At 49.6% G+C, this 24,233-nt stretch overlaps 2 protein-coding genes across 2 annotated transcripts in view; one reads left to right on the forward strand and one right to left on the reverse strand.

The window, feature by feature from the left end:
• Nucleotides 1-237: 237 nt before the first annotated feature.
• On the forward strand, nt 238-7,718 carry LOC115615343 (thyrotropin-releasing hormone receptor-like). The gene is made up of 2 exons (XM_030503423.1): nt 238-1,023; nt 5,715-7,718. The coding sequence occupies exons 1-2, from the start codon at nt 238-240 to the stop codon at nt 6,090-6,092; spliced, it is 1,164 nt and encodes a 387-aa protein (XP_030359283.1). The 3' UTR covers nt 6,093-7,718.
• Nucleotides 7,719-12,913: 5,195 nt separating this feature from the next.
• The window catches only part of JPH2 (junctophilin 2), a 30,335-nt gene continuing 19,015 nt past the window's right edge, over nt 12,914-24,233 (reverse strand). Inside the window, exons 3-6 of the mRNA XM_030503421.1 lie at nt 21,528-21,646; nt 17,032-17,801; nt 15,939-16,036; nt 12,914-15,441 (exon numbers count right to left, since the gene is read on the reverse strand). Coding sequence (XP_030359281.1) covers nt 15,956-16,036; nt 17,032-17,801; nt 21,528-21,646 — 970 coding nt within the window. The 3' untranslated portion in view covers nt 12,914-15,441; nt 15,939-15,955. The remainder of the gene's footprint in view (nt 15,442-15,938; nt 16,037-17,031; nt 17,802-21,527; nt 21,647-24,233) is intronic.

Below are 24,233 nucleotides of genomic sequence, written 5' to 3' on the forward strand. Positions count from 1 at the left end.
GTGCCGGGGACTGGGAGGGTCCTGTCCGCTCCCTGCCCCTCCCGGCGGGGGGGTCTGCAGGCAAGGGGGTGCAAGGAGCCGGGCGGCTGCAAGACTTGGGGTGAATCGTGGAATAAAAGGGAGGGAGGAGCCGGAGCGGGCGGGAGGACCGGGAGGGGCGCGGGCGGCAGCGGCTCCCGATCCGCACTCCCCGCCACAGGGTGCGCTGAGCTCCGCCGGGGAAGGCTTTGGGAGCTGATGGAGAACGGCTCGGCCAGCCCGGGAGCCCCACTGGGCGGCAGCGGCAATGAGACGCTGGGCAGGATGCCCCGGCAGCCCCTGGAGCTGCAGGTGGTCACCATCCTGCTGGTGCTGGTCATCTGCGGGGTGGGCATTGCAGGCAACGTGATGGTGGTGCTGGTGGTGCTGCGCACCAAGGACATGGTGACCCCCACCAACTGCTACCTGGTGAGCCTGGCGGTGGCCGACCTCATTGTGCTGCTGGCAGCCGGGCTGCCCAACATCTCGGAAGTGGTGGCCTCTTGGGTGTATGGCTACGTCGGCTGCCTCTGCATCACCTATTTGCAGTACTTGGGCATCAACATCTCTGCCTGGTCCATCACTGCCTTCACGGTGGAGCGTTACATTGCGATCTGCCACGCCATCAAAGCGCAGCTCCTGTGCACTGTGTCCCGTGCCAAGCGCATCATCTCCTCTCTGTGGCTCTTCACCTCCCTCTATTGCCTCATGTGGTTCTTCCTGGTGGACACGACCCAGGTCACCTTCTCAGATGGGGCACAAGTCAGCTGTGGCTATCGGGTCTCCAGGAGCCTTTATATGCCCATTTACTTCTTGGATTTTGCTGTCTTCTACATCATCCCATTGGGGCTGGCAACTGTCCTCTATGGCCTCATTGCCCGCATCCTCTTCATGAGTGCCCTGCCCACCACCCTGCAGCACTCCTGCCCGGACTCCATGCACCAGGGCAGCTCCCTCAAGCTCTCCTGCTGGGGCAACAGGGGGGCCCTGAGCTCCCGCAAGCAGGTAGGTGCTCCCTGCTGGACTGGGGCACGCTGGGCTGCAGGCAGCACTGTCTAGGGCTCAGTGCTTTAAGCAGCACTCTGTCAGGAGATGTGGTACCCCAATATTTTGCTTCCCTTTCTGGGGGAAGTGGAGAGGGTTGGTTTGTTGCACAGAAACACCCCCAAGCCCAGCTGGGGTCTGGCAGCACAGATGGGCTCCCCCTGCTTTGGCTGGGCTTGGAGTAGGACAGGGCTCCAGCATCACTCAGGAGAAGCAGGAGTGCAGGAATGTTTTCTGGCTAATTAACTGCTGATTGATTGCCTCTCCCAGGAGGGGAGTGATGAGTCATATTATTCCAGCGGGACTTGCCCACCAGGCAGAGTCCTGGGCCGGCAACCTCAGATTTAAAAGGGCAAAGGGAAGGAAGAGCTGGCACAAGCTCATCCCTTGGCTGCAGCCCCCCAGTCCCTGCAGCTGGGGAAGGCACCTGGCGTCACAGTGGTATGTTTGCCTCTCCAAAACTCCTCTGCTATTCAGCTGTCAGTTCGCTCCCCATCTCCCTCTCCTCCCATCTCCTTCTGCCCTTGTTCCTTCTCTTTCTCTGTCCACATGGACAGAGACTGTCTCTTGCCCGATCTCTTTTGGACAGGTCAGTGTCTAAACCTGGCTGTCTGCAGGAGGCCATCCCATTCTGTTTTCAGACTTTGAGTAGGCAGAGGCATGGCCCAATTTAAGGGAAAGGGCTGAATTTAGGAATCTGGCTTGAATTCTTGAAAACACCTGTTCTGTTGTGATTTACAGACTGCCTGAAATAGGCTTCAGCCTGTCCTAAAGTCCTCATGTTTCCAACTCGGTATATCTCATCGCCTGACTTGTACAGGAACTTCCATTCCCTAGGAGAGATGATTCAGAGTTGTGGAGGGGAAGCAAGCAGCCCAGAGAACGTGCATTTCTTCATAAAATTCTAACTCTTTCCAGTTCAGCTTTTTCTCCCTTTTGCTCCAGCAAAGAAAGACTTAAAGCAACTCCTGACTCCTGCAAAAGTATTTGCCTGCTCTCCCAGGGGTGCTGGCTGCTGCGGGAGCCGCAGTCAGGGTGTTTGGCAGTGAGGTCTCTAGATACTACAAGGCGGTACCTAAAGGTGCAGGTGGATGTACATCTCTTTCCAGAGCAGCCAATTCAGGGGCTCCATCACCGGTGCCTCTAAAACTCAGAACTCCTGAGCAGGACAACGCAAGGTCTGAGTTTTGCTGTATTTATCACCTATAGGAGAAAGGGTCGCAGATTCAAACCCAAGCCACCTCCAAGCACGTATTTCACCTGCCCAAGAGGGACCACTAGAGGGAGCGGGATTCCTAAAAAAGGATGCTGCGGCTCAGGATGATGGTGCCTGGACGAGGAGGGGTGACTCTGGCTGGGGAGGAGTGTCTGTGGCCTCCTGGACAGGGGAAAGGCTGGACACTGCGCTACGAGAGGGTACGGGTTGGAAGGGCTGTGCGGGGATGCAAGATGCCGATCTTCTTGTATGGAGTGAGAAGGATGCTCCCAGTGGGTTTGCTTGAGGAGTTACCCCAGGCTTGGCCTGTGAAGGTGGAAGATGAGCTGCCCTTTAGCTTTGACATAGGGACTCAGGGTGTAGTCAGGGGTCTGTACATCAGATACCCTTGGCCATCCAGCAACAACACTGGCTTACATGCTCAAAAGTGGATTTCAGCTAAGTATCAACTGTTCTAGTAAAACAAATCCCCTTCTGACTACAAACCCTTGTCTTGCTTCTATCCACAGCTCCTTTACAGCTGTTGTGTGCACACACTATGTACAACAGGGTTGTTGCAAAACACTTGTCAGAAAGATTGCTGTCCCTGAGCTGGTGCTTCTCTGAGGGATGCTTTGAGGCTACAGCAAAGCTCTGGCTTTTTTGGGTGCAGCTGGTTTTAGGGGGCCATAATTCAGGACTACTTCCAGTTAGGGATAAATGTCCCAAACTCTCCTCAGCGGTGATTAGGTTCATCTTTCACATGAGCACCAAAAGTAAGTTCAGAGCACCTCAAGTGTGCTATGGTTACGTCAGCGACGTAGGGTGAGAAAAGGCAAGGAGACAGCTGCCATGTATGCAGACAACACTGAAGGTTTACTTCCCCATGACAGAGATATGAGAGTGAGTTTGGGATGGGTTTTATCCAGAGGAGACATCCTGTGTCCATACAACGTTGTAAAGTCGCACCCAGAACATGGTCCATATGAATGCTCAGCTTGAAAAGGCATATTTTAATCCTACAGCAAGCTCAGGGCAAGGCTGCCTGTCCCAGCTTGTGGGCTGGATGCAGCATCCTCAGGGAGCACTGAAGGCATTTAGTGATATGGAGGTAATAAATCTTCATGGTGCTGTTTCCAGCTGGTTTTTCCCTCCCAGGACAAAGGCAGCTCACAGGGATGCAGGATGTGTAGTAGGAAACACTCGTTAGATGACAGCACTTTGTGGTCTTCTGTGGTGTAGAGGGAGGTGTTGGGAGCTTGCTTGGGTGGGAGCTGTGCGAGCTGGTATTTCCATAACCACCAGCCAAAAAGCAGGGGCAGTTATAGCTAAAAAGCTGATGAATCACTGGTTCTTTTCCAGACATTTCTTTTGGTCTCAGAAGAGACTGGAATGAACTTACTTTTCAGCCTTATTAGGATACACTCCCCCTGGTGTTGTCACTCGGATTCAGAGTTCACATCACTCTTCACAAACATCATGGGTTCCTTCATAGTAAAACAAGGCAGAAAGTTACAACAGTCCAAAAGATGTTTCAGTCCCAGAAGGCAGCACATGAGCACTACCAATTAGCTTTAAAGGAGATATTTCAGCCAACAGAAACCTCCTGGCCAGAAGGGGCACCTGCCAGAGAGCAGAGCTAAGGGTATAAAAGCTCAGGGATTTATTCTTCTCAGCCCTTAGGGGAGTAACTTTGCATCTCAGGAACTGAGACAACCACTGAGTGAGGAGTGCCTGTGACTCAGTGAGGGCATGCAGAGGTGTCATAGTTCACCTTCCCAGGACATATTTTGCAGCAACCCTGCTGCCTAGGACTGCTGAGATGTTGGAAAGACTCCCACCAATCTTACCCCCAAGACAGTCCTTTAACATGGACCCTTCCAGGCAGGATGGGGACATGTTCAGTCTCTGCATGGGATGGAAAAGCACAGAGCCTGCCCTCATCTCCTAGGAGGAATAAACTATAGAGGGAATTCTGACTGAAAAGGTACATTGGATCACTTAACCTGAGGAGTTGGTTGAATTTTGCAGTTTTGTTCAGATAGACTTCATTCAGATTCTTGGGAAATAAACTTCAGATGCATCAAAAATATGGCAAAACCAATTCTCTCTGCAAACTTTGAAGTGGGCCTGTGGAAGGCAGCAGGCTGGCTGAGTGCTCCATTGCTGCCACATCTATTTGCTATGAAGATGCTTAGAACAGCAAAGAACACAGGTCCCTTCCATAAGCGCTGCTCATGTGGCATATGTTGTTGAAGCCCAGGAAGGAGCAGATTTTGCTGACCTGGGATCAGGAGCTCTCTGTTCCCAGGTCTTGCAGTGCAGACCACAGCAAACATGCTGCAGTCTTAGCAAAAGCCTCAGCACTCACTGTATCACTGCAAGATCGTATTCTGGGAAGTGCCCTCACATTCCCATTAAACAACATGCAGAAAAACACTTCTATTTTGGCCTCAGCTTGATAACAGTCCCTTTCTCGTAGGGGAAGTTTTGTTGCCACTACCAACCACCCCCGATTTCTACTCACAGCATTAAAGGAAGGCTTGTGGTGAAGTAAAAAAAAGCACTCCAAGAAAAGCTGAGAGACTGTGAATGTGATCTAAGTGCTTATTTCCATACCAAGAACTGGAGTTATTGCACAACTCCCCCTCTGACGTTTGAAATGCCACTGCCTTAATATGCATGCAGCATCAGTGTTTACTCATAGTTTCCTCCTTGGAGATGTGTGTATTCTGTAAGTATTTGTTGGAGGATGGGTGTCACCTGCCAGAAATAGCTGTTGAAATTATTAGGATAGCTGGAGTTTCAGTACAAAACCACATATTCTTAAACAAGCTTGACTTGATCTGAGGGCAATTACTGCTCACTTCTGAATTCTCAATATCTTCTCGTACATTAATGTAGTACTTTCCTAGTGTGTGCAAATTAAAATAACCCACACCAATTAGCTAAGAAACTTCCATATCAGCACAAGTAGGAATTTAAGACTCCAGACAGTCTGCTCTGCACCAGGAGCTTATTCCCTGGAACAACAGAGCAGGTGTAGGAAACCAGGAGATCCTGGGCAGGGAGTTGAGATCTATCCAATGGCATCCAAAAACTTAAATCCCCACTTTTGGACAAGTTTCCATCCGAAACCAGGAAATTTCCCCATTATTTTATTGTTATGTACAATTTTCAGATTTGCTTTCTGGTACAGAAATTTCCATGATTATCACCATGGTAGGTGAAAACCTATAATTTAAAGGGTTTATTTATGCAAGTTTGTTTCATGAACAGAATGGATTCACAGAGGAATAGCCTAATGGTTTGGGTGCCTACTTAAAGAGCTTAAAGAGTGATATAAGTAATATGTAGGCTGAATTAGCTATCTGCACCATTTCTCCAGGTGAGAAAGCTCCTCTGGACATTTAGCATCATCTGACTATTTCTCTTTTTGTATATCCCCATTGGCAAGGTGACCAAGATGCTGGCTGTCGTAGTGGTCCTCTTTGCCCTTCTGTGGATGCCTTATCGCACACTGGTTGTGGTGAACTCCTTCATGGATCCTCCATACCTGAACATCTGGTTCCTTCTCTTCTGCCGCATGTGCATCTACCTGAACAGTGCCATCAACCCCATCATCTACAACCTCATGTCACAGAAGTTCAGGGCTGCCTTTAGGAAGTTATGCAAGTGTGAAGCAAAGAGTGCTGAGAATGCCATGCCATACACAGCCCCGGTGTACTACAGCATTATGAAGGACCATTCCCATGATAGCTCTGATCACAACACCAAACAAGAAGATCTGAACATTCTCCCTGCACCTGCAAAGAAGAACAAGCCTGCCAAATAAATCCTGGGACCCTTAAACAATGCGGGCAGTGGGAGCTATGCAGCTGTATGCACTGTGTTGGGAAAGTGCCAACAGAAATTGCTTTGGCATTGCAGCAGGCTTAATTTAATACCTCTCTGGGGCATTTAACAAAGCAGATTCTTAGAGACAAATTAATTTGCTTTTCCTTACCACTAATTTATTCTTGCTTGGTGAAGCACAGGTTAATGTTTAGCATCTTTAAATATTTGTAGTTAAATATAGCAGTGCAACAGCATTCTGTGTTAAGTGCAAGTGCAGTTGTTTGTTGAGTTGGGCCAGAGCATTGAAAGGAAATCCAGGAAGAGAATGGCATCCAAGGAAAAAACCCACCTCTTTCTGCTGGACTAGTTTTCTTACAGGGTGAGATTTCACCCAAATTTACATGCCTGTAACTCACATACCCCTTATGAGCTGCTCCTCTAGAGTCCTTTTAGAGTTAATAGGGACAATTAGGCACTTCTAGGTAGCGGCTCCTCTCACCTCAACATGGTCTTTTAAGCAACAGTGTACCCACTGAGGAGATGAATGCCTCCCAGAGGTGACTATTTCTGTCCATTGACTGTAAAGGGACTTTCTCAGGTGGAGACTCCTACACTACGGGTAACTGAAGTTGGGTGTCACGAAGCTCACCCCATGCCTCTGGAAATATTGCAGTGCTGGTAGCACATAAACCCAAGGTCCAGACCAGTCGGATTTGTTACAGAAAAATTAACAAACTAATAATGAGTGTTTCCTCAGGTAACAGTGATAATTCCAAGATTGTGGTCTAAGCTTCTTTTGGATAATTTTACCTTTTTCTGGCCCAATTCCTCTAGTTGCTTCAGCTGGACACCATAGCCTTGTCCTGTAAGCCCCAGTGTGATGTAGCTGTGTACTGTGGAGCAGCATTCTTCTCCATCCTAGCTACACAGTTGCATTTCAGTGGCAGAAACAAGTCTCTTGCTTCCTGAGAATAATTTGTGAAAGTGCATCAAGTGTTTTGTGATAAGTAACACACTGATTATAAGACATTAATGATTCTAATTGCTGCTATCATCTTGTGAGAAAAGTGGATATTCATAACCTGCAGCATTCAAGAAACCAACTCAAGGACACTTGCCCCAGATTTTCAAAAGACTGGACTAGGAGTAAAATGAAAAAGATTACACATGAGCCAAATGCTAAGGCTCTTCTCTTGCCAAATAAAACAAGTGTCAGCCACCAGTAACCCTCAAGTGACTGTAAAACATTCCTTGAAGAGCCAGTTCAGCCTCACTTGTTGCCCTGGTTTCAGCCAATGTTAAAGATGTTAAATAATCATTCTGCATCTATGCGAAATCACTTCTCTGGGCAAATCAGAACAAGACCTCACCTCATACTGATGTGTGGGGAACTGCCCAGGACCTATTTCATTTTAGTGTAGGGTGGCTTTGCATATATGGAGATTATATTGTGAGTTATTAAACTATAATCTACTTTGCCTCCAAAATAACTGTAGGATGAGGGAAGATAATATCGGTTTTTTGCAATTATTTGAAATGGTGTCTGTTTGAAATGTAAGGATTCATACTATTTTTGTGCTCTTTTGTGTATTGTATATTGAGAATTCAGGAACAAAACTTCTCTTCATTGTTGTTAAAGGAGTTCTCTACAGGAGTTTGGGATTTGCTTCTTGAAGAATATGGAAATGATTTTGCTGCTATGTGAGAAATTTATTCCACTTAGCAAAAGAAACTAGGAATTGGAACAATTTGCTTGTAACGATCTTTTCTTTAGTACAGATTTTTTTCCCCCCATAGAAGAGATTTTTCCTTAGCAGCTCAGAACACCCATTGATAGAAGTATCTGCAGACAAACCAGATCAGTAAGGGTCAGGATGCCTTGAAGTAACACACAGCTAAGGCGAAGGAGGAGGAAGGTGAGTCCTGGGGCAGCTGCTGGTCCTCTGAACATGTCAAAATCCAGGTTTGGATGTTTCAGCTCTTACCTTTGGATGTGTTGGGCTGGGCTGAGGCTAACAGTAACATCTTATTGTATAGCCCAGAGCTAAACTTGCTTCTTGTGCTAATGACACCTTCTTGCAATGCATCAGAGTTATCTTCTCAGAACATAACAGCTTAATCCCCTTAAGCCACTCCATACCCTATCTAGCCTGCACAGGAATTAATTTTCTCCATCTTCAAAGTCAACTGTGGCTTGCAGCTCCCTGGGGCACAGATCCCTGAGCACACAGGCACCTATGGGCGCACACATGCACACGCTGCCAGCTCTGGCAGCCAGACACCTAGAGGGAGCAGCGCCACATCCTCTCCTTTCCCCTTTCCCTCCCTGCTCCATTCTTAGCGGTTCAGTACATTGGAGACAGCCCGCAAGCCCAGTGAGGTTGGAGAGGAGGAAGAGCTGAGGCTAGGACTCTGCATCCCTGTGCTGTTTGCATTATTACAGTAATTAGATCATGAGAGCAAAGCTAGGCCCTTGGTGGTGTGGTGCTGGCAGCTATGGAGGATGGTGCCTCTCGGGCCCTCAAGCGCAGGCAGCATCTCCTTGGGAACAGGCTGTCCTGTGTCCCCCAGCCCTTCACCCCATGGCTGCAGGTGCAGAAAGCGGCAGGAAAGCCAGCTTTGCCCTGAGGCCACGTGGGAAGAGGATTTACTGTCCAAGCTCAGAAACTCACCTGCATCCTGACCTAAGGCATTTCTCAGGCATGGAATGTGCAGTTTGACAGGTGGCCTTGATCTCTGCAAACCCAACTATCACCTCAACCCTGAAGCCTCACCAGCAGGATCTTTTCCACCTTCCCATCACATTTCCAGTCTTCACCGTTCCCCTTCATGCTTTCTTCCCCCAGTCAGAGACAGAGACATCCTAAAAGCAGTATTCTCTTAATTAAACTTCAGCCCCAGGCCAACAGCTAATTGATAGTTCTGAAATTTTTGTGCAACATACTTAGTATTCAATTAAACCCCAGTTCTCTTCTCCCCTTTCTGCCCTTACGTGCCAAGTACTGCATGACCCTTTGTTATTTTTTGAGAAGTAATTGGCGGATAAATTCCCTCAGCACCACGAGATCTCCAGCAAATGCACCAGAGCATTAAACTCTGGAGATGAGGAATGAGTTCCAGCTCCTTTCCCCTGCACGTATTCTGACATGTTAAGAGGAGTTGAGAGAGTTTTAGGTGGAAGTGGAGGCAGAAGGTCAGCACTCAGCTTGCTAAGGAGATGCTGGTTGAGAGGACAGGCAGCTGCATGCTGTCGGGAAATAAATCACTAGCAGAAAGGAATGAAAAGAAAGAACTCATCACACTGTAACTTCCTCTGGATAGCCAGGGTCTGAATAAAATCCTTTATTCCTTGTAAGGAATCAAAGAACCCCCTTTGAGTTTCAGTCTGGATTACCTTGTACCCTGCAACACCCCACCCTCCTCATAACATCTGAAGCTGTATTTTACCCTCAGCATTCATTTAGTCTCAACAGCATGAGCGTAGGCTGCGAGCTTATAAATATGCCACCAAATAGAGAATCTACTACCCCTAAATAATTTACCATGTTGAAGCTGCCTCTCAATTTGATCTAACCTGTTAGCTCATTATTTCTAACCCAAGTCCTTCCAGTGCTTTTTAACCTGGTAAAATGCCATCTGCTTTCTTCAGTTACAAGCAAACAAGTCCCCTGGCAGGAAAGGAGGGACCTGGCCCTGCTGCAGAGCCCTGAGCAGAGGGGATGAATGTGTGCGCAGCGCAGAGAGGCAGACAGAGGAGGCAGTGGCCTGGGTGAGGTTTATGAGCCTGAAGAATCATGGGTTGGCTGAAGCTCATGGCATTCAGCTGAGACTTTCGTTTTAGGAGACACCACATCCAGCATGTTTACCTGAATCTGGCTGGTCCCAATGAGTTGGTGATAGAGGCTACACAGTAATATCACCTCTTTGTGGTGCATAGATGGATTCCCAGCAAGGGTTATTTACTCCTGCAAGACAGGAGTAATAATTTAAACAGAAGTTTAAATAACTTACCAAAATCTTCAGTTTAAGCCGCAGTCAGTTGCCTTCTTACCTTGTCTCTAGATTCGGGTGGTGGAAAGGCACTTTCAGGAGGGAAATTGGGCTTCTACACCAGCCTGTGCCAGAGGAGAGTACGGCCATGCTGATGGCTCTTTGGGAGACCCTCTCTCCCCTTTGATCCTGGCCAGGATCCCAGGACCCAGCCTGCCCCAGGGCCACGTTATGGAGTAACCCACAAGACACCAGCAGTTCCCTAAAAAAGGGACAAAAAGACCAGGAGGGCACCCAGCACCTCCCTGCAACCAGAGCAGGCTATTATAGCTTGGCTTCCGCTCTGCGGTACGATCCTGTAAAGAACACATTACCAAGATTAAAATAGTGGCACCTTTAAATTAGTAACATTTGGGTCACCGAAGAGGATGCTGAGCTACTGCTTACATTTTTTGGAGCCACAAGAGAGGGTGAACCACACATTAGGGAATGAATTAGATTCAGCCCCTTTCCAATCTGGTCTGGCCCCTGGCTGCTGCTTTGAACTAATTAGTTCAAGCAGGCCCCAATGAAGGGGCAGCTAATAAAGCCTTGGGCAGAGTCCTCCAGCGGTGTCAATGTACTCACTCAGCAGTTACTTGTTCATTTTGCAATTCGTGTTTCTGCAGTGCTCCCCTGGACCTGCCTCCTCTCCCTGCTCGCTCAGAGGGTGCTCCTCAGCACTCTCCAAACCACAGCATCCACTGCAGGGAGTGTGCTGCGATTCACAGTGGATCAAAGTCTAATTTACTAAAATACCCTCAGTTTAGCAGTTAACCAGTCCTTCGCATTTATACCCTGCCTTTAAGAGCTTTCCCAAGGAGAAGGTCCTGGGGTGGTCCCGGTGCTAATGTGATTTTGAGGTTGTTAGTGAGGCCCCACTGTATTCCCGTGCTGGCTGATCCTGCCTGTGCTGCACAGTATGGGTGGCTGCATAGAGGAAATAAACTAAAAGCAACTATTTCCAGCCATGCAGTGCCAGTGTTTCTGGTAGAAGAAGAGAGAAGAGGGTGGCCACCATGGGGCCCCTTGCTGATAGCCCTGAGCAGGGCATGGCATGCCCTTGGCTTAGCTGGGTGGGATGGGAAAGCTTTCAGAGCTGGGGCTGGAGGCTAAGCTGGGGCCAGGCATGGGAAGTTGGTTCCCTAGAGTTGCGAACAGTGGCTGTTCCCGGATGCGTTAATGCTCCCAGACTCACTTTGGCTTCCTCCAGGACAGCTGCCGGAGCGAAGGTGGTGATGCAGCACCAGCCCCATTTCTGGCTGGAGCACAATAACCCCTCAGTGCTTCCCAGCACCAGCTCGCTGCTGAGACCACCTTCACCCCAGCTCTGGCCCTTCCTCTCATGCAGAAACAAAGGCCAAGAGAGGGGGATGCTCCCGAGAGCCCCGATGTCCCACAAGACCGGTGGAGGGCAGCATGGCCATCCCCAGCACTCCTGGGCAGGTCACTCTCAAAGGACACCGGGGCTCAGATTGCACCTTCCCTCCCACTGCTAAGGCTGCTGAGGCTAAGGCTGCTGCCCTTCAGACACAGGATCAGGCCAGTGCCTTTATCCCGGTTCTCACATGTCGGACACCTCCCTGCCCGCACCCGGTGACGCTTGGCTGGGGCAGTGTAGGGGACATTACCCCCGAGACCAGCAGCTCCCGAAGCAGAGACCCAGCACTGTTCCCTCTACCCTGGGGAAGGGGCCTTTGTCAGTATTTTTTAAGCAATACGTCATTGCTTTAGCAGCAGAGCCACCACCCTCCCTGCTGCCTCTGCCACACAAGGGCCAAAGATCTGCTCCATTCATCAGCCTGTGATTTAAGAGGTGCATAAGGCTCCAGTTACCCCCTGCCCCCAGCCTCCTCCCAGCGACTGGATGAATGAAATGCTGCTGGTTCCTCCCATACCAGAAGCAAAACCAGCCAAGAGGAGAGTACGGCCATGATTTCACTAAACTCAGCTCCCCAAGCCTTTACCAAAGCACAAAATCTTCCACCACATGACCCCTCAGCTTCTCTGGATTTACCCAGAGGTCCTGCTGCCCATGGAGGCTGAGCCTGTGTCCCACCAGCCTCTCCACGCAGCCCAGCTTTGCTCATGTGAGACACTCCAGAAATAGAAAAGGGATTGAAGGTTTCGGCTACTCTGGATTCCTCAGGCCCCCGGGCCCTGCTGCCCCTGGCTGGCGCTGCGCTCTGCTCTCCCATCCTCCTCCATAAATCACTCTTCCCCAGGCTACCATTTCCCTGTCCCTCATGCCTGCCTTTCCTCTCACTTTGGCTGTTTCAAGAGGCTGAGCGAGAAGATGGGCCATGGGCAGAGGAGAACCACTTTTCACCAAACCCAGGAGGACCACAGCTCTGAAGGAGCAGGCAGTGACACACAGCTTGCAGGAAACTTGGCAGCAGCCCTGGAGTTTGGAGGCAGCGAAGGGACCTGTCAGCGGCTGTCTGCATTGCCCGGGTGGGATTCAGGCCAGCGAGCTGCCTTTCCTGCTGGCCCCATGCAACCTCAGGTGGAGGCCAGTGCGATGGTAGCACACACAGCTTGCTGAGAGAGCTGGAGGTGTCCTCAAACAAATGGCACCAAACTTCTAGAAAGCAATAAGGGAAAACAATTATCTTTGCAAAGTATCCCCCCATCAACAAAAAATTCAAGGTTTTGAAACAGATATTGGGAAAAAGCTAAAAACCATCCAGATGCCACCTATGAAATTCCAAACCACAAGTTGATGAACAATCCTTTAAGACTGGAGTGACTATGTCAACCTGGAGATGCTCCTGCAAAGATCCACATGGATACAGTGAGCAGATAACTGTTTATTATTGCACATAATCCAGCAGAACAACCGACAGAAAACTCCGGACAGTAGTACACAGATTGTAGTAAACAGCTTGCAAAACCTGTGACGAAGGTATTTTTGTGTGAAGAGTGAAACGTATCTGCATCTTTGTAAGACCTGAAAAGTATAACACAATATCCTAGTCAGTTTTGAAAGCATGCAGTTTGAGGTAAATCTGTTATTTTGCATCTACGAAAACAAAATCCCTAAGGGGCTATATGTATGTATGTATATATATCCATATCTCAGCACAATATGGATATATTTATACGTCACATAAAAGCAACTCTACCTACTTTTCTCAGAAGGTTACTAGGAGGAAAGCACATTACTGAGTGCATACCACATGCATAAAAAATTGGGATGGGAGGAGGGGGGAATTACCTTAGCACTGTTGAGAAAGATGCATTTTTGTGCTTAGTGATAAATAAAAGCCCCTCAGGTCTCTCAATGGAAATTGTCTTGGTGGCTAATAAAATCAGTTGGTATATTGAAACCGCAGAGCTGGCAAGTGAATGCCAGCAAACGGAGATAAAACATCAAAGGCAGCAGAGCCTGGGGTTTGCAATACATTTATACTTAAGGAAAGAAAAAAAGCAAATTGTTACTAAACTATGCTCTGTGGAAGTGTAGATGATGCTGCACAGCTTTCTCAGGACTGGTACAGCCACATGGCTTTTAGAAAGGGATCACATTCACTTCTTCCACAGTTAACACCACATATTTGCTACTGTGACAACATTCCTGAGCTCAGTAAGGTTAAAAAATAAACTTGGTTCACAAAGAAAAGTACTCAATTATTCTCATTATCTTATGCCATAATTAGAGCAGATAAATTAGGCAGGTTTTGCCCTGTGTCTCCAGTCAGTGTAAACCCCTGTGTGTCTGCCACTCTTTCTCAGAAATCCTTTCAGACTGACCTTTGGAGCAGACTGGATATATGTTTTTTTTTCCTTAACCACCATTTCCTCATTCTTTCCAGTCCCTTAGGTTTTCCTGCCCAGTCCTATGCTGTGGGACTTCAGGATACACAGAGGTGCACAACCAACTATAAATAACATTTCCAATTATCTTAAAAAGGGATAGAAAATACATAATGCTCTTAAAAGAAGAAACAAACATGTCCAAGCACTTAGCCTCACACTAAACTATAACTTCAGCTGTGCTGACTTTCTACGCTTGCACTGGTAAGGATCAGAGCAGGTCACAGTGGGAACATCTCCTTCCAAAGGTCAGCCTCTGTAGCAGCTTTGGGAAGAATTGGTGCAAGCCACCCAGGCCTCTAAGCCTTGCACACAAAACAACAGCTAGAATTGCCCCACTGTGTTCTACCACTGCTGAAAGTCTGGCTGCTGCGTATTTTTGAGCCTAACACCCAAATACACTGGAGTCACTCGGGTCTCTGCACCTTTTTTTCTTTCAGGAATAACATAACCATTCCCACAACAGCCACACTGCATCCTCTGGCTGGGAGGTCTGTTCACTCTGTCACAGTGAGAGAGCTCAGGAGCCCCCCTGCAGCCCAGCGCATCCAGGGGAGGAACCTGCGGGTGTACAGAGGTATTTTTCAGTAAGTACCTCCTTTTCATTGTAACTCACACCATTTTCATAGAATAAAAGGGGCAAAGGGACAAATTCAGCACACCAATTTCCTTTCCCTTTACAGCGGGAACTCTCCCACTGCAAGACATTTCTGTACAGAGCATTGCTGGTGGCAGGAGAGAACTCAGATGGTGACTAGTCTTGACACGGGCACAGTGTCCACCCGCAGCACCTTCCACATGCACAAACAGCCTTGCATCAGCCAGTCCCTCACACCCCATCTCGCAGCCCCCCTCCATGGCACATTGACAGGCATGGGCAGGACTCTGGTTACACATTAACAAGCCCAATTTCAACTTGCTCCCCCTCTCTCAGTCCTCCATATGTGGGAAACGACTCCAGGCAACGGGGAAAGGAAAGACTTTTGTTCATCCCTTTGGATGACTTCCAAGCATGAAGGGTGATGTCCACCCTTAGCCATGGCGCGGCTCCGATGAGTCATTTTGGTTGCTGTGTATTGCTTCATCTCCAAGCCATGGATGATATTCTTTGGGAAATCTCTGAGTCAACCAAGGGAATTACAAAACACATCAGTGTGCACACATAAGACCTTCTCGCTCGTTCTCCTACAGCTACAGATAAATCCCTCATCACTGGCACAACAGGACAGTTGATGGCTTTGGTGAGAATAACTTAAGGCAACTGCTATTTTATACAAAGAAGAGAAGGAGGCTGAATTGCAGAAACCCTGGCTTTTCCTTGGTAGATTGCAGAGGCCAGCCACAGCCTGGGAACAGGGAGACTGAACTGATCTTCAGGTGCTTTCATTTAAGGTTGAAGTTTGCAGTGCAACCTTGGGATCTCAAAGTCCTCCTCTTAGGTGTTTCCAGGCGGCTGAGATTTAATCCCCGTCAAGGTCCGTGGTCTCCATCAGCAGCAACGCCTGTCCCAGACACAGATGAACAGGAGAGTCAGGGGGGAGCAAACCATGCAATTAACATGTAATCACATCTGTCTGCAAGGCTTTCACCTCTGTAGGCTGAGTAGGGACTAATAACACGACAGAAAGCAGTGCCCAGCAGAGCATTTAACATTCATAGAAGTTTCACTCCATGAACCATGCCCATGCAACTGGGAAGGCAAAACTAATCTGTGGGATTGTACCAGATCAACACAGTTCCATTTTTTAACTTTGAGGAAATCATTTTATGAAAAGACTTGAGAATTATCCACTGAAATTACTCCACAAATCTTGGAACAGATAAAGAGTAACTGAGAATCCCAATGCAGGTAATCGCATCTGCTGAATAAATGCCCATGCATTTTCATCACCACGACATCCATCAGGGAGTGATTTGAGTTGTCAGTAAAGCTAGTCAACCTACAACACCCACAGTTATGTCTATAAATTGACGATTAAAAGCTCACTGCTCTTCTTACCTTGTTCGAGGGGCACATCATGTCAAGAAATGTACAAACAGGATGGCCAGACCAATGTTGAGTAAGATGACCATGCAGATCACGATTGTGTTAGGTCCCTGAAGGAAAAACCCAAAGCAGAGTATTATACCCCACAGCTCAAGGCAGGGAGACAGATGCACAAAAATATGGCACTTAACAACCAGCCTGAATTTCAAACTAGTTGGATATCTATCAATCCCTATTCCTATTTCTCCCCTGCAAACTCCTTCTGAGGAGACTAAATCACATTAAAGGAGACCCCAAACAAGTGCATGAACTGCTAAGCCCATATCAAGCCACTCCTCCCAACTCTATTCTCCAGCCGCATTGCCCATGTTTGTAAAGTTGCCATTTTTAAGATGAGCAAATGCATCCAGATGAGACTGCTCTGATTTCAGACCAAAATATTTCCAAGCTGTGCTCTTCTTGAAGTGGCATAAGAACCATTCACATCCAAAAGGCTGCAAGGTGGGAAGAAGCAGGCTAATAAAATGTCTGGTTTTGCAGCTGAATTTGCTAACAGCAAAACTGAATTTCAGTGACTCTATTTTAATCAGCCGTTGATTCAATACCACAGTTCAACTCATGAGATGCCCCTACTGCAAAAACATAAAAGTAACGGGTAAAAAAGAAAATCCACTCAGCTTTTTCTTCCCTGTCCTACAGTTTTCTTCCCAACTTTCCAGATCCATATTGGCTGGCAAAGAGGTGGGAAAAGAACAACAGAAAATTGTAAAAAATTAATTAGAAGATGCCTGTTTTCCTCAAATTTTCAGATATAGATGTGACTAAAGCTCACGTGCCCTGGTGCAGGGAAGAAGTTAAAGTAACAGGGTTATGAATGCCATCCCCAGCATCCAGGGCAAGGTGGGCTGGGAAGGCAGCAGGAGAGGGGAAACCAAATCCCTCCAGCAGCCCTTGGGATCCCAAGAAGAGCTTCTGGGCATGGCTCGGGGCTCACTGCAGCCCCCAGGCCATGGGCTCTGCATCTTTCAGACCTCCTGGGACAAAATAAACCCCAACCCCCGGCAAAGCCGGCTCCCAGCAGTGCCTCCGGGCTGCTCAACCTCACCTCTTCGCTCTCCTCCACCTCCTGCGCTGCCGCCACTGCCGCTACAGGGCCAGGACCCCCCTTGGCCCCTGCCTTGGGCTCTATCCGCCGCGGCCCCTTGGCCTCAGTCTTCTTGTTGGCGGTGGGCTCAGCCTGACCCGCGGCCTTGCGCTCGGGGCTGGGGCGCTGCTTCGGCTCCTTGGGCAGCGGTGGCTCCAGCTTGACCTCCGCCTTGGCCGCCGGCTTCTCCTCCCGCTCCTGCGGTGGCACAGGGGTGCCCCCTCGGTGCTGGGCGTCCCCCTGGGGCTCCGTGGAGGGCGACTCCGGCTCGATGAGCGGCTCCTCCTCATAGTCCGTGGCAGGGGAGGTCCGGACGGCGTAGCTGTGGTAGCCCTTGAAGTGCTCCACGTCGGGTTCCCGCGCCATCCTCTGCAGCGGCTCGATCTCCATCTGCTCGGCCGGGCGCGCCCAGCCCCGGGACCCCGGCCGGCCCTCGCCATCAGGGGGTGCAGGGCTCCCGCCGCCCAAGCGCCCCGCGGGCTCGGCCCAGCTGCCCGGACGGAGGGCACCGTCCTGGCGCGGAGCCGCCTTGACCCGCTTGGCCTCCGGGGGGGTGGCGGCGGGGCTGGGGCGGCCGCGGGCCTCGTCCTGCTCGTGGAGCTGGGGGCTCTCGGGGGGTGTGGGGGGCGGCGGCGCCCCCTCGGGCCGAGGAGCCTCCTCTTCCATGTTGATGGCGTGCTCCGCGTTCTCCATGATCTCCTGCAGCAGCTTCCGCTTCTGGTACTCAGGGCCTGCGGAGAGAGGGGTTGGTGTGAGGAGTTGCCCCGCGGGATGCGGGGACAGCAGAGTGCTGCAGCTCCCTGCCACCAGGGAATCATAGGGTCATAGAATCAACTGGGTTGGGAAAGACCTTTAAGATCATCAAGTCCAACTGTTACCCAGCACTGCCAAGGCCACCACTAACCCATGTCACCCATCTACATGGTTTCTGAACACTTCCAGGGACAGTGACTCCACCACTGGCCTGGGCAGCCTGTTCCAATGCCTGAGCACCCTCTCAGTTAAGAAATTGTTCCTAATATCCAATCTAAACCTTCCCTGGTGCAGCTTGAGGCTGTTTCCTTTTGTCGTATCAGTTGTTACTTGGGAGAAGAGATCAGCCACCTTCTCTCCCCATCCTCCTTTCAGGTAGCTGTAGAAAACCACCACCATCAATGGGTTTGGGGATGACCATGAGAGGGTCCAGGCTGGGAGACGAGGTGCTCCCAAACCAGAGCATGCTTCCAGGAAGGGTTTCGTCCAGGAGCAGGTGGAGGCTCTGAGCCCCACCATGTGCTGTCCACCTGGGAAGAGCTGAAGGAGCAGGCAGGGAGCTCCAGGTGAGGGTAAAGGAACAGTGAAAATCTGCAATCCAGCTTGTCGTGGCCACATGGATGGGTTATCGTGGGGTTAAAGAGGATCCAGCTCCCATCCAATCTTTTGTTTTGTTTATTTTTAATGGCTGGGAAACTCTTCTATCGGGCTTCTTTGGTGTCTAACAGCATGGCAACTTCACAACTGATATAGGGGATGCCCAGTCTCCTTGGGAAAGGCAGCTATCCCCAAATGATTTATCTGTCATCTCTTATGATGGGAAAAACATGTTTCTCATGCATGGAGCAGGGCTGGCAGTTTCACAGCCCTCCTCTCTGCACCGAGCGCTGCAACAGCAGCAGATTTACCCAACACCACCACACAAGGTGACTCAGGGCTTTGGCTTTTGTCCTGGCCTCCTCTCCCATGCTGTTTTGTCAGCTCTTAGCAACATTGCCCTCACTTCAATTACTCACTTATCATTGAATCTTCTTGTTAACCCTAGGCCATGTCTGCATAGCAAATTGCAGCCCAGCTAGGGGCTGGGGAAGTCAGCCAGAGCCTGACACCAAAGATATCCATCGTGCTGGGTGGCTGGCTGAGCAAAATCCACCACTGAACAACTGGGAATATCTTTTAGAATAACAACCCTGCACAGTGCTCTGCATGCTGGGACCCACGCTGGGACAGGGGTCCCTGCACATCACCGTGATGCTCATAACAAGTGAGAACAAGAGGAGCATGCTCCTTACGGGCAGCGGGAGGTCACAACACAGCTGGTTTGAAAGCAAAGCACCTGCTTTTGAAAGTGGTTTTGGCCTCATTCTGCTGAATCCAAGTGACTCAGCAAAGGAGTGCAGATATACAGGGCTTGCACAGACGCTGGAGTCGCACTGTCCCCAGCTGCCTTGCAGTCCCTCCCTTCATATCCTCCATCCCAAGGACTGATGCACGTTTAAGCCTGGTTGGGAAATTTGGATTGGTGCTCCTTTCCCTCTAATAAATCAGTGGTGTGATTTGCATGCTAATACTTCCTACCCATGCAGGCAATGCCTCTGCACTGGGGAGAAAAGGGCACTGATTTTAGCTGCTCTGCCCTGCCTGCGTGCTCCTGTCAATCAGCAGGCGACCCATTCAGGGCCATTTATTTCTGGCTGCAAGTGGATTATTTGGAAGCCATTTCAGCAGTTGTTCGGACTCCTCAAAATAGGCTGCCTGCAGCTCTAGGCTCCTTGCTCTCTCCTGCTGCTTTCTTCTCCTCCTGAATAATTCACACACAAAAAAATCCAACTGCCTGGAGGACACCGCATAGTTCAGATCCTCTTCACCTCCCCACCTTCACCTCCCAGCATGACATTTCAGCAAGGAGTTTGGCTTGTATCCCTCTCCTCTAAGCTATTAGGGTTGATATCCTAAATGAAACCCAGGGCTCAATACTCATCAGAGATATGCGGCTTGCTGAGAAAGATTGCTCTTGCCAGACATATCGGGGTCTATCTGCCAGGACAGCAGGGTGAAAGGCAGCTGCCAAACCCTGCCAGGCTCTCCTGGCTGTGTGACCAGCGGTTCTGAGCCCTAGCAAAATCCAAGGGTGGACTTTAGTCTGTTCCTGAACAGTGCAGCTATATAAAAGAGACATTTCCTCTTGTTGTGCACTTAGGGAATTTAGGGATTTAAAAGAATCATAGAATAAAAACATGCATCAGCACCTAACAAAGCCATTGAGAGAGGCCGGGACCCAAGCAAAGCCCTACATAAAAGCCCTACATAAAAGTGGCAAGAGAATTCAGCACCCGAGGAGCAGAGGCCAGGCTGCTTCAGGCATTTTGCAAAGACCTTTTCAATTGTCTCATTCAATTGCCATGGGTGGAAAAAATAATCTAGCTAGATGTCAAAATCTCCCATCAGGAATTCCAGTTTCCTTTGCCTCTGTGCTATAAATACCCCAGTGTGCAAAGGGTGAATGTGGAGCTGTGAATGGCAGCTGGGGGGCTTATGTCAGGATCAAGCCACGTTTAGCTATTGTTAAATGAAGTGCCACATGCTGGCTCACACCCATGCCTGGGCACTGTGGTGTTTCCCCTCTCAAATCCAGCTCCGATGGGCCTTGCTGGGTGGAAGGGAGGAATGGGCAGTGCTCCAGCATGGCATTTCCCCAGCTAGTAGGTGCAGAGCAAGGTGGGAACACAGGGAATTTAGGCAAATCTGTCAGCATGACCCTCCTTGGCCAAGCGCCAGTGTGAGCCATTCCCCTTTCCCACTGTGTGCCCTGTGCTAGTGTGTGGTACTGGAGACCCGGAGGCACCAATATCAGAACAGGAGCTGTGCAGGTTTTGCTGAGCAGGAGTCAACCTTTGGCTTCTACCCCCAGTTTTGCCACTGTGATCCTGCTTCAGCAGCCACAGGACATTTGTTCCAGGAAACAAAGGTGGGTAATAAGAAAGACATGATAAAAATGTAGGCTCTTGGATCCTTGTTTTGTGCTCTGTTATTGCCTTCCCTCTCTGGAAAGGAAAGCTTTCTCTCGCTAACTTGGTCCAGGGAAAGGTAATGGCATTCACAATACTGCTTCTAATATTACACTTCCTATTTACTAATCCTCTGTGCTTGGTCTCACAGAAGGAACCTCCCAAGTGTTTTCCCAGCCTAATAATCAGTAGCGATACTAATAAATAAATAGGGAATCAGGGAAGTAGTAGTTTGCATTAGCAACTTCCTTATAGGATATTACAGCCCCTAATTAGCCAAGTCTGATCATACCCTGGTGCAGTGTGCGGCCCCACAGGGTGTGGGCTTATGAGTCAATGTGCAAAGCTATTCCAAGAAAAAGCCACGAGGGATGTATCTGCAGGAGCGCTGCTAGTACCGAGCTCCCTGCCTGCCCTGCCTAGTGCTGGGAGCGCTTCAGTGCATGGAGGAACATGAGGGGAAGTTGAGGGATTGTGGGCTTTTCCTCCAGGCTATGGTAGCATATTCCAGCAGGTAGCACAGCAGTGTAAGGAGGACAGCAAATGATCCAGGGCAGGGAGCTGGCTGAACTTGGGTGAAAGAGGATTTAGGATAAATGGGAGGGAAACTTGTGGAGTTATAAAGCAGGTGAAGCATTTGAACAGATGCCCCAAACAAATTGCAAAATCCCTCTTTTAAGATGCCTCTGGTCCTACCTGGCTGGTAGAAGTCCGGGGAGAGCTCCCTGGCCATCATTCTGGCTATGCCCGATTCGTTGTTAGCTGCCTGAGCTGCCTGCTCAGACCCTTCAGCCTTGGCTTTGGCATGAGCCGTCCTGTGGAGAGAAGAGGGCACAACAGTGAGCATCATCCAAGCCAAGATTGTTCCAGCATGAGCAGTGGACTCTAGCAACAGAATCAGCCCACCTGAGGCGTAACAGCACTCAGTGGTTGTTCGCTTGACCCAAAACCCCTACACTCAAGGAGAAAATCCCAGATTTTCAACAAGTGAGGGGCACAGATGCTTAAGGCTAAGATGTGAAGGTTGCATGTAGCCGTGCAAAGGAACAAGGGCAGGTATATTTGCAAACATGAGCATGTTTACGAGTTGCAGCAAGGCAGCAGGTGCTGCAAAAGGGGTTTGCCAATGTGAAACACTGAAAACCTAGCTCAGAGAAGTGTCTAAGGCATCACCACAGGCATCTTTGGAGCATAGGACGACAGTAATGGGATAGCTGAACACCACTGTGCTGTCACCAGCGCTGAGCTGCTGCACCTCTGCCACTGCCCTGCACGCCAGACACATTTTAGCCCAAATATCTCTCCTGTAGCTCTTCAGCAAAGAACACACATTGCCCAAGGGGCTCTTTTACTCGCTGCAGCCTGGGGGGCTGCTCGCATAAGTGCTAAGAAAGACAGAGCTATTGCCTCCCTCTCAGCTTGGCTCCCCAGATCCTCTCCGCTCCTTCCCAGCACCTCTCTTGCTCCATAGGGCTATAGGGCTATCAGAGTTATTTCGCTGGCCGGCTGTCATATTCCTTGCATGCCTTGAGCTTAGGGCCCTGTGATCTTTGCACTAAAAGCAGGGCTAGCTTTACAGCCCAGCTGCTCGCAGTCTGGGAAGGAGCTGACTTCAAACAGCAAAATCGTACCTTAAAAATATGGGAGGGTGAAGCACTGTAGATTCATCTGCTTTGTTCCACCCGGGGCTTACGGAGAGCTGCTTTCCCCACACTCTCCCTATCATGTTTGCTGAGGCTCCTCGCATCTCCCTTGATGCTCATAACGGAGAATACACTGGTTGCAGATGCAAAACTACATATTCTTATGTGGACAGTTAGACAGCAGTTAGCAGTGCTGAAACACCAATTGACTACGAATTACAACCTTTAATGTGGTCTTAGGGTGTCTGATGAGCCTTTTCAGACTCAAGTTGGTATTTGGTCATGTTTTAGGACAAAAAATGAGGAAAGATGCACTTATCCCTCCAGTGAAAATGCTCCAGAGGAATTTTGGACTGCCAGTCATAGAATCAGGATTAGTTCTTTCCCATTAAACTGAGATGCAGCATGCAAGCAAGACTAGCTTTAGCCTGAATACGCAGCAGGTGCAATGAGGTGGCCATAGAAATGTTGTTCTGAGACCCTTACAAGATAGAAGAGATATATATGCACACATACATACACACACCATTTTGACTAGCTGCAGGGAAAGAACTAAATGTAGGGCATGAATCCCAACTGATACAGGCAACAGTGTGACTCGACAGGGAGCCGAAAACACTGTTCAGGGCCCTGTGATAAAGAAGAGGGTGCGGAGCTGCTGTGGCTCAGCCTGTCTCTCCCTGGGATAACATCCCACTCTGCTGGAGCCATGATTCACCTCCCTGCCCACACTCACACATTATCTCCCCACTTTCTCTGCAGGCTGAGCTGCCTGGGATTGCTGTCATTCCTGGTCTTTTTATCCAAAATTATTACAATCCTGAAAATCCCAGAGACAAGACACGATGAGGCAGAAAACAGCAATTTTAAGCTGCTGCTCGCAAGGAGGAGGTCTGAGGCAGCTCTGAAAAGAGAAAGCACCTCCTTTTTTGGTAGCATGTAATCAGCATGATTAATTCCACTATAATATCTGGCAGGGGCCAAGGGGGTTGTTTCTGTGCTTTCTATGCCTGGGGATCATTGCAGGCTGGGCACATTCTGGGGCACACAGTCTGCCCGGCGCCGGCCCTGGGAAGAAGCTTGCAAAGTGAGGATCCAGCTCTTCGCCCCAGCAGGATGTGCTCCAACCCCTGGCTTTGTCCTGCTGCTCTTGGAGGGTGAGATTCACCATACTAAGATAAAATCCCCCCTTTCAGTTGCTCGCTGATGCAGGCAGGGGCTATCCTGGCCACTTCCCAGCCAGACGTAATCAGCCTGCTGGCCCCAGCTGGGGGAGCAGCAGGCAGCTCCTAGCAAGAAGGTGGATGCTTTCCTAAAGGTGGCTCCCAAAAAAATAGTCTGGAAGTGGACAGGATCTGAGGTCTGCTCCTTCCATGAGTCCCTCCAGAGCTGGACCCATGCCGATGTGTTAAAAAATGGGTGCAGATGGCGCCTGCATGCTCAGCTCTCCCCCAGCATCGGGGGTCAATGCAAGGGACCAGACTGGGGGTGCTGGAGGTGACAAAGCAGCTCCCAGTTATGCTGTTCTCCTGCTGGAGATTTTCTTTCCTCCAGAGAAACTGCTGGATGCTATGTGGCTGCTCTGTGGGGTTTGAGTACTGCGATTGTTGCAGGTAGAGGTGGAGAGGGCAGAAAGACCCCAATCTGGGTTTCAGAGGCTGCCGTGAGGATGCTGTGGGTGTGGAGAGCTGAGACATCATTGTGAGCCCCCACAGCCCCAAGGCTAACAGCACTCTACAATGAACCCACTTGGGCACAG

Source organism: Strigops habroptila, chromosome 13, assembly GCF_004027225.2.
Source record: "Strigops habroptila isolate Jane chromosome 13, bStrHab1.2.pri, whole genome shotgun sequence".
Classification (NCBI taxonomy): domain Eukaryota; kingdom Metazoa; phylum Chordata; class Aves; order Psittaciformes; family Psittacidae; genus Strigops; species Strigops habroptila.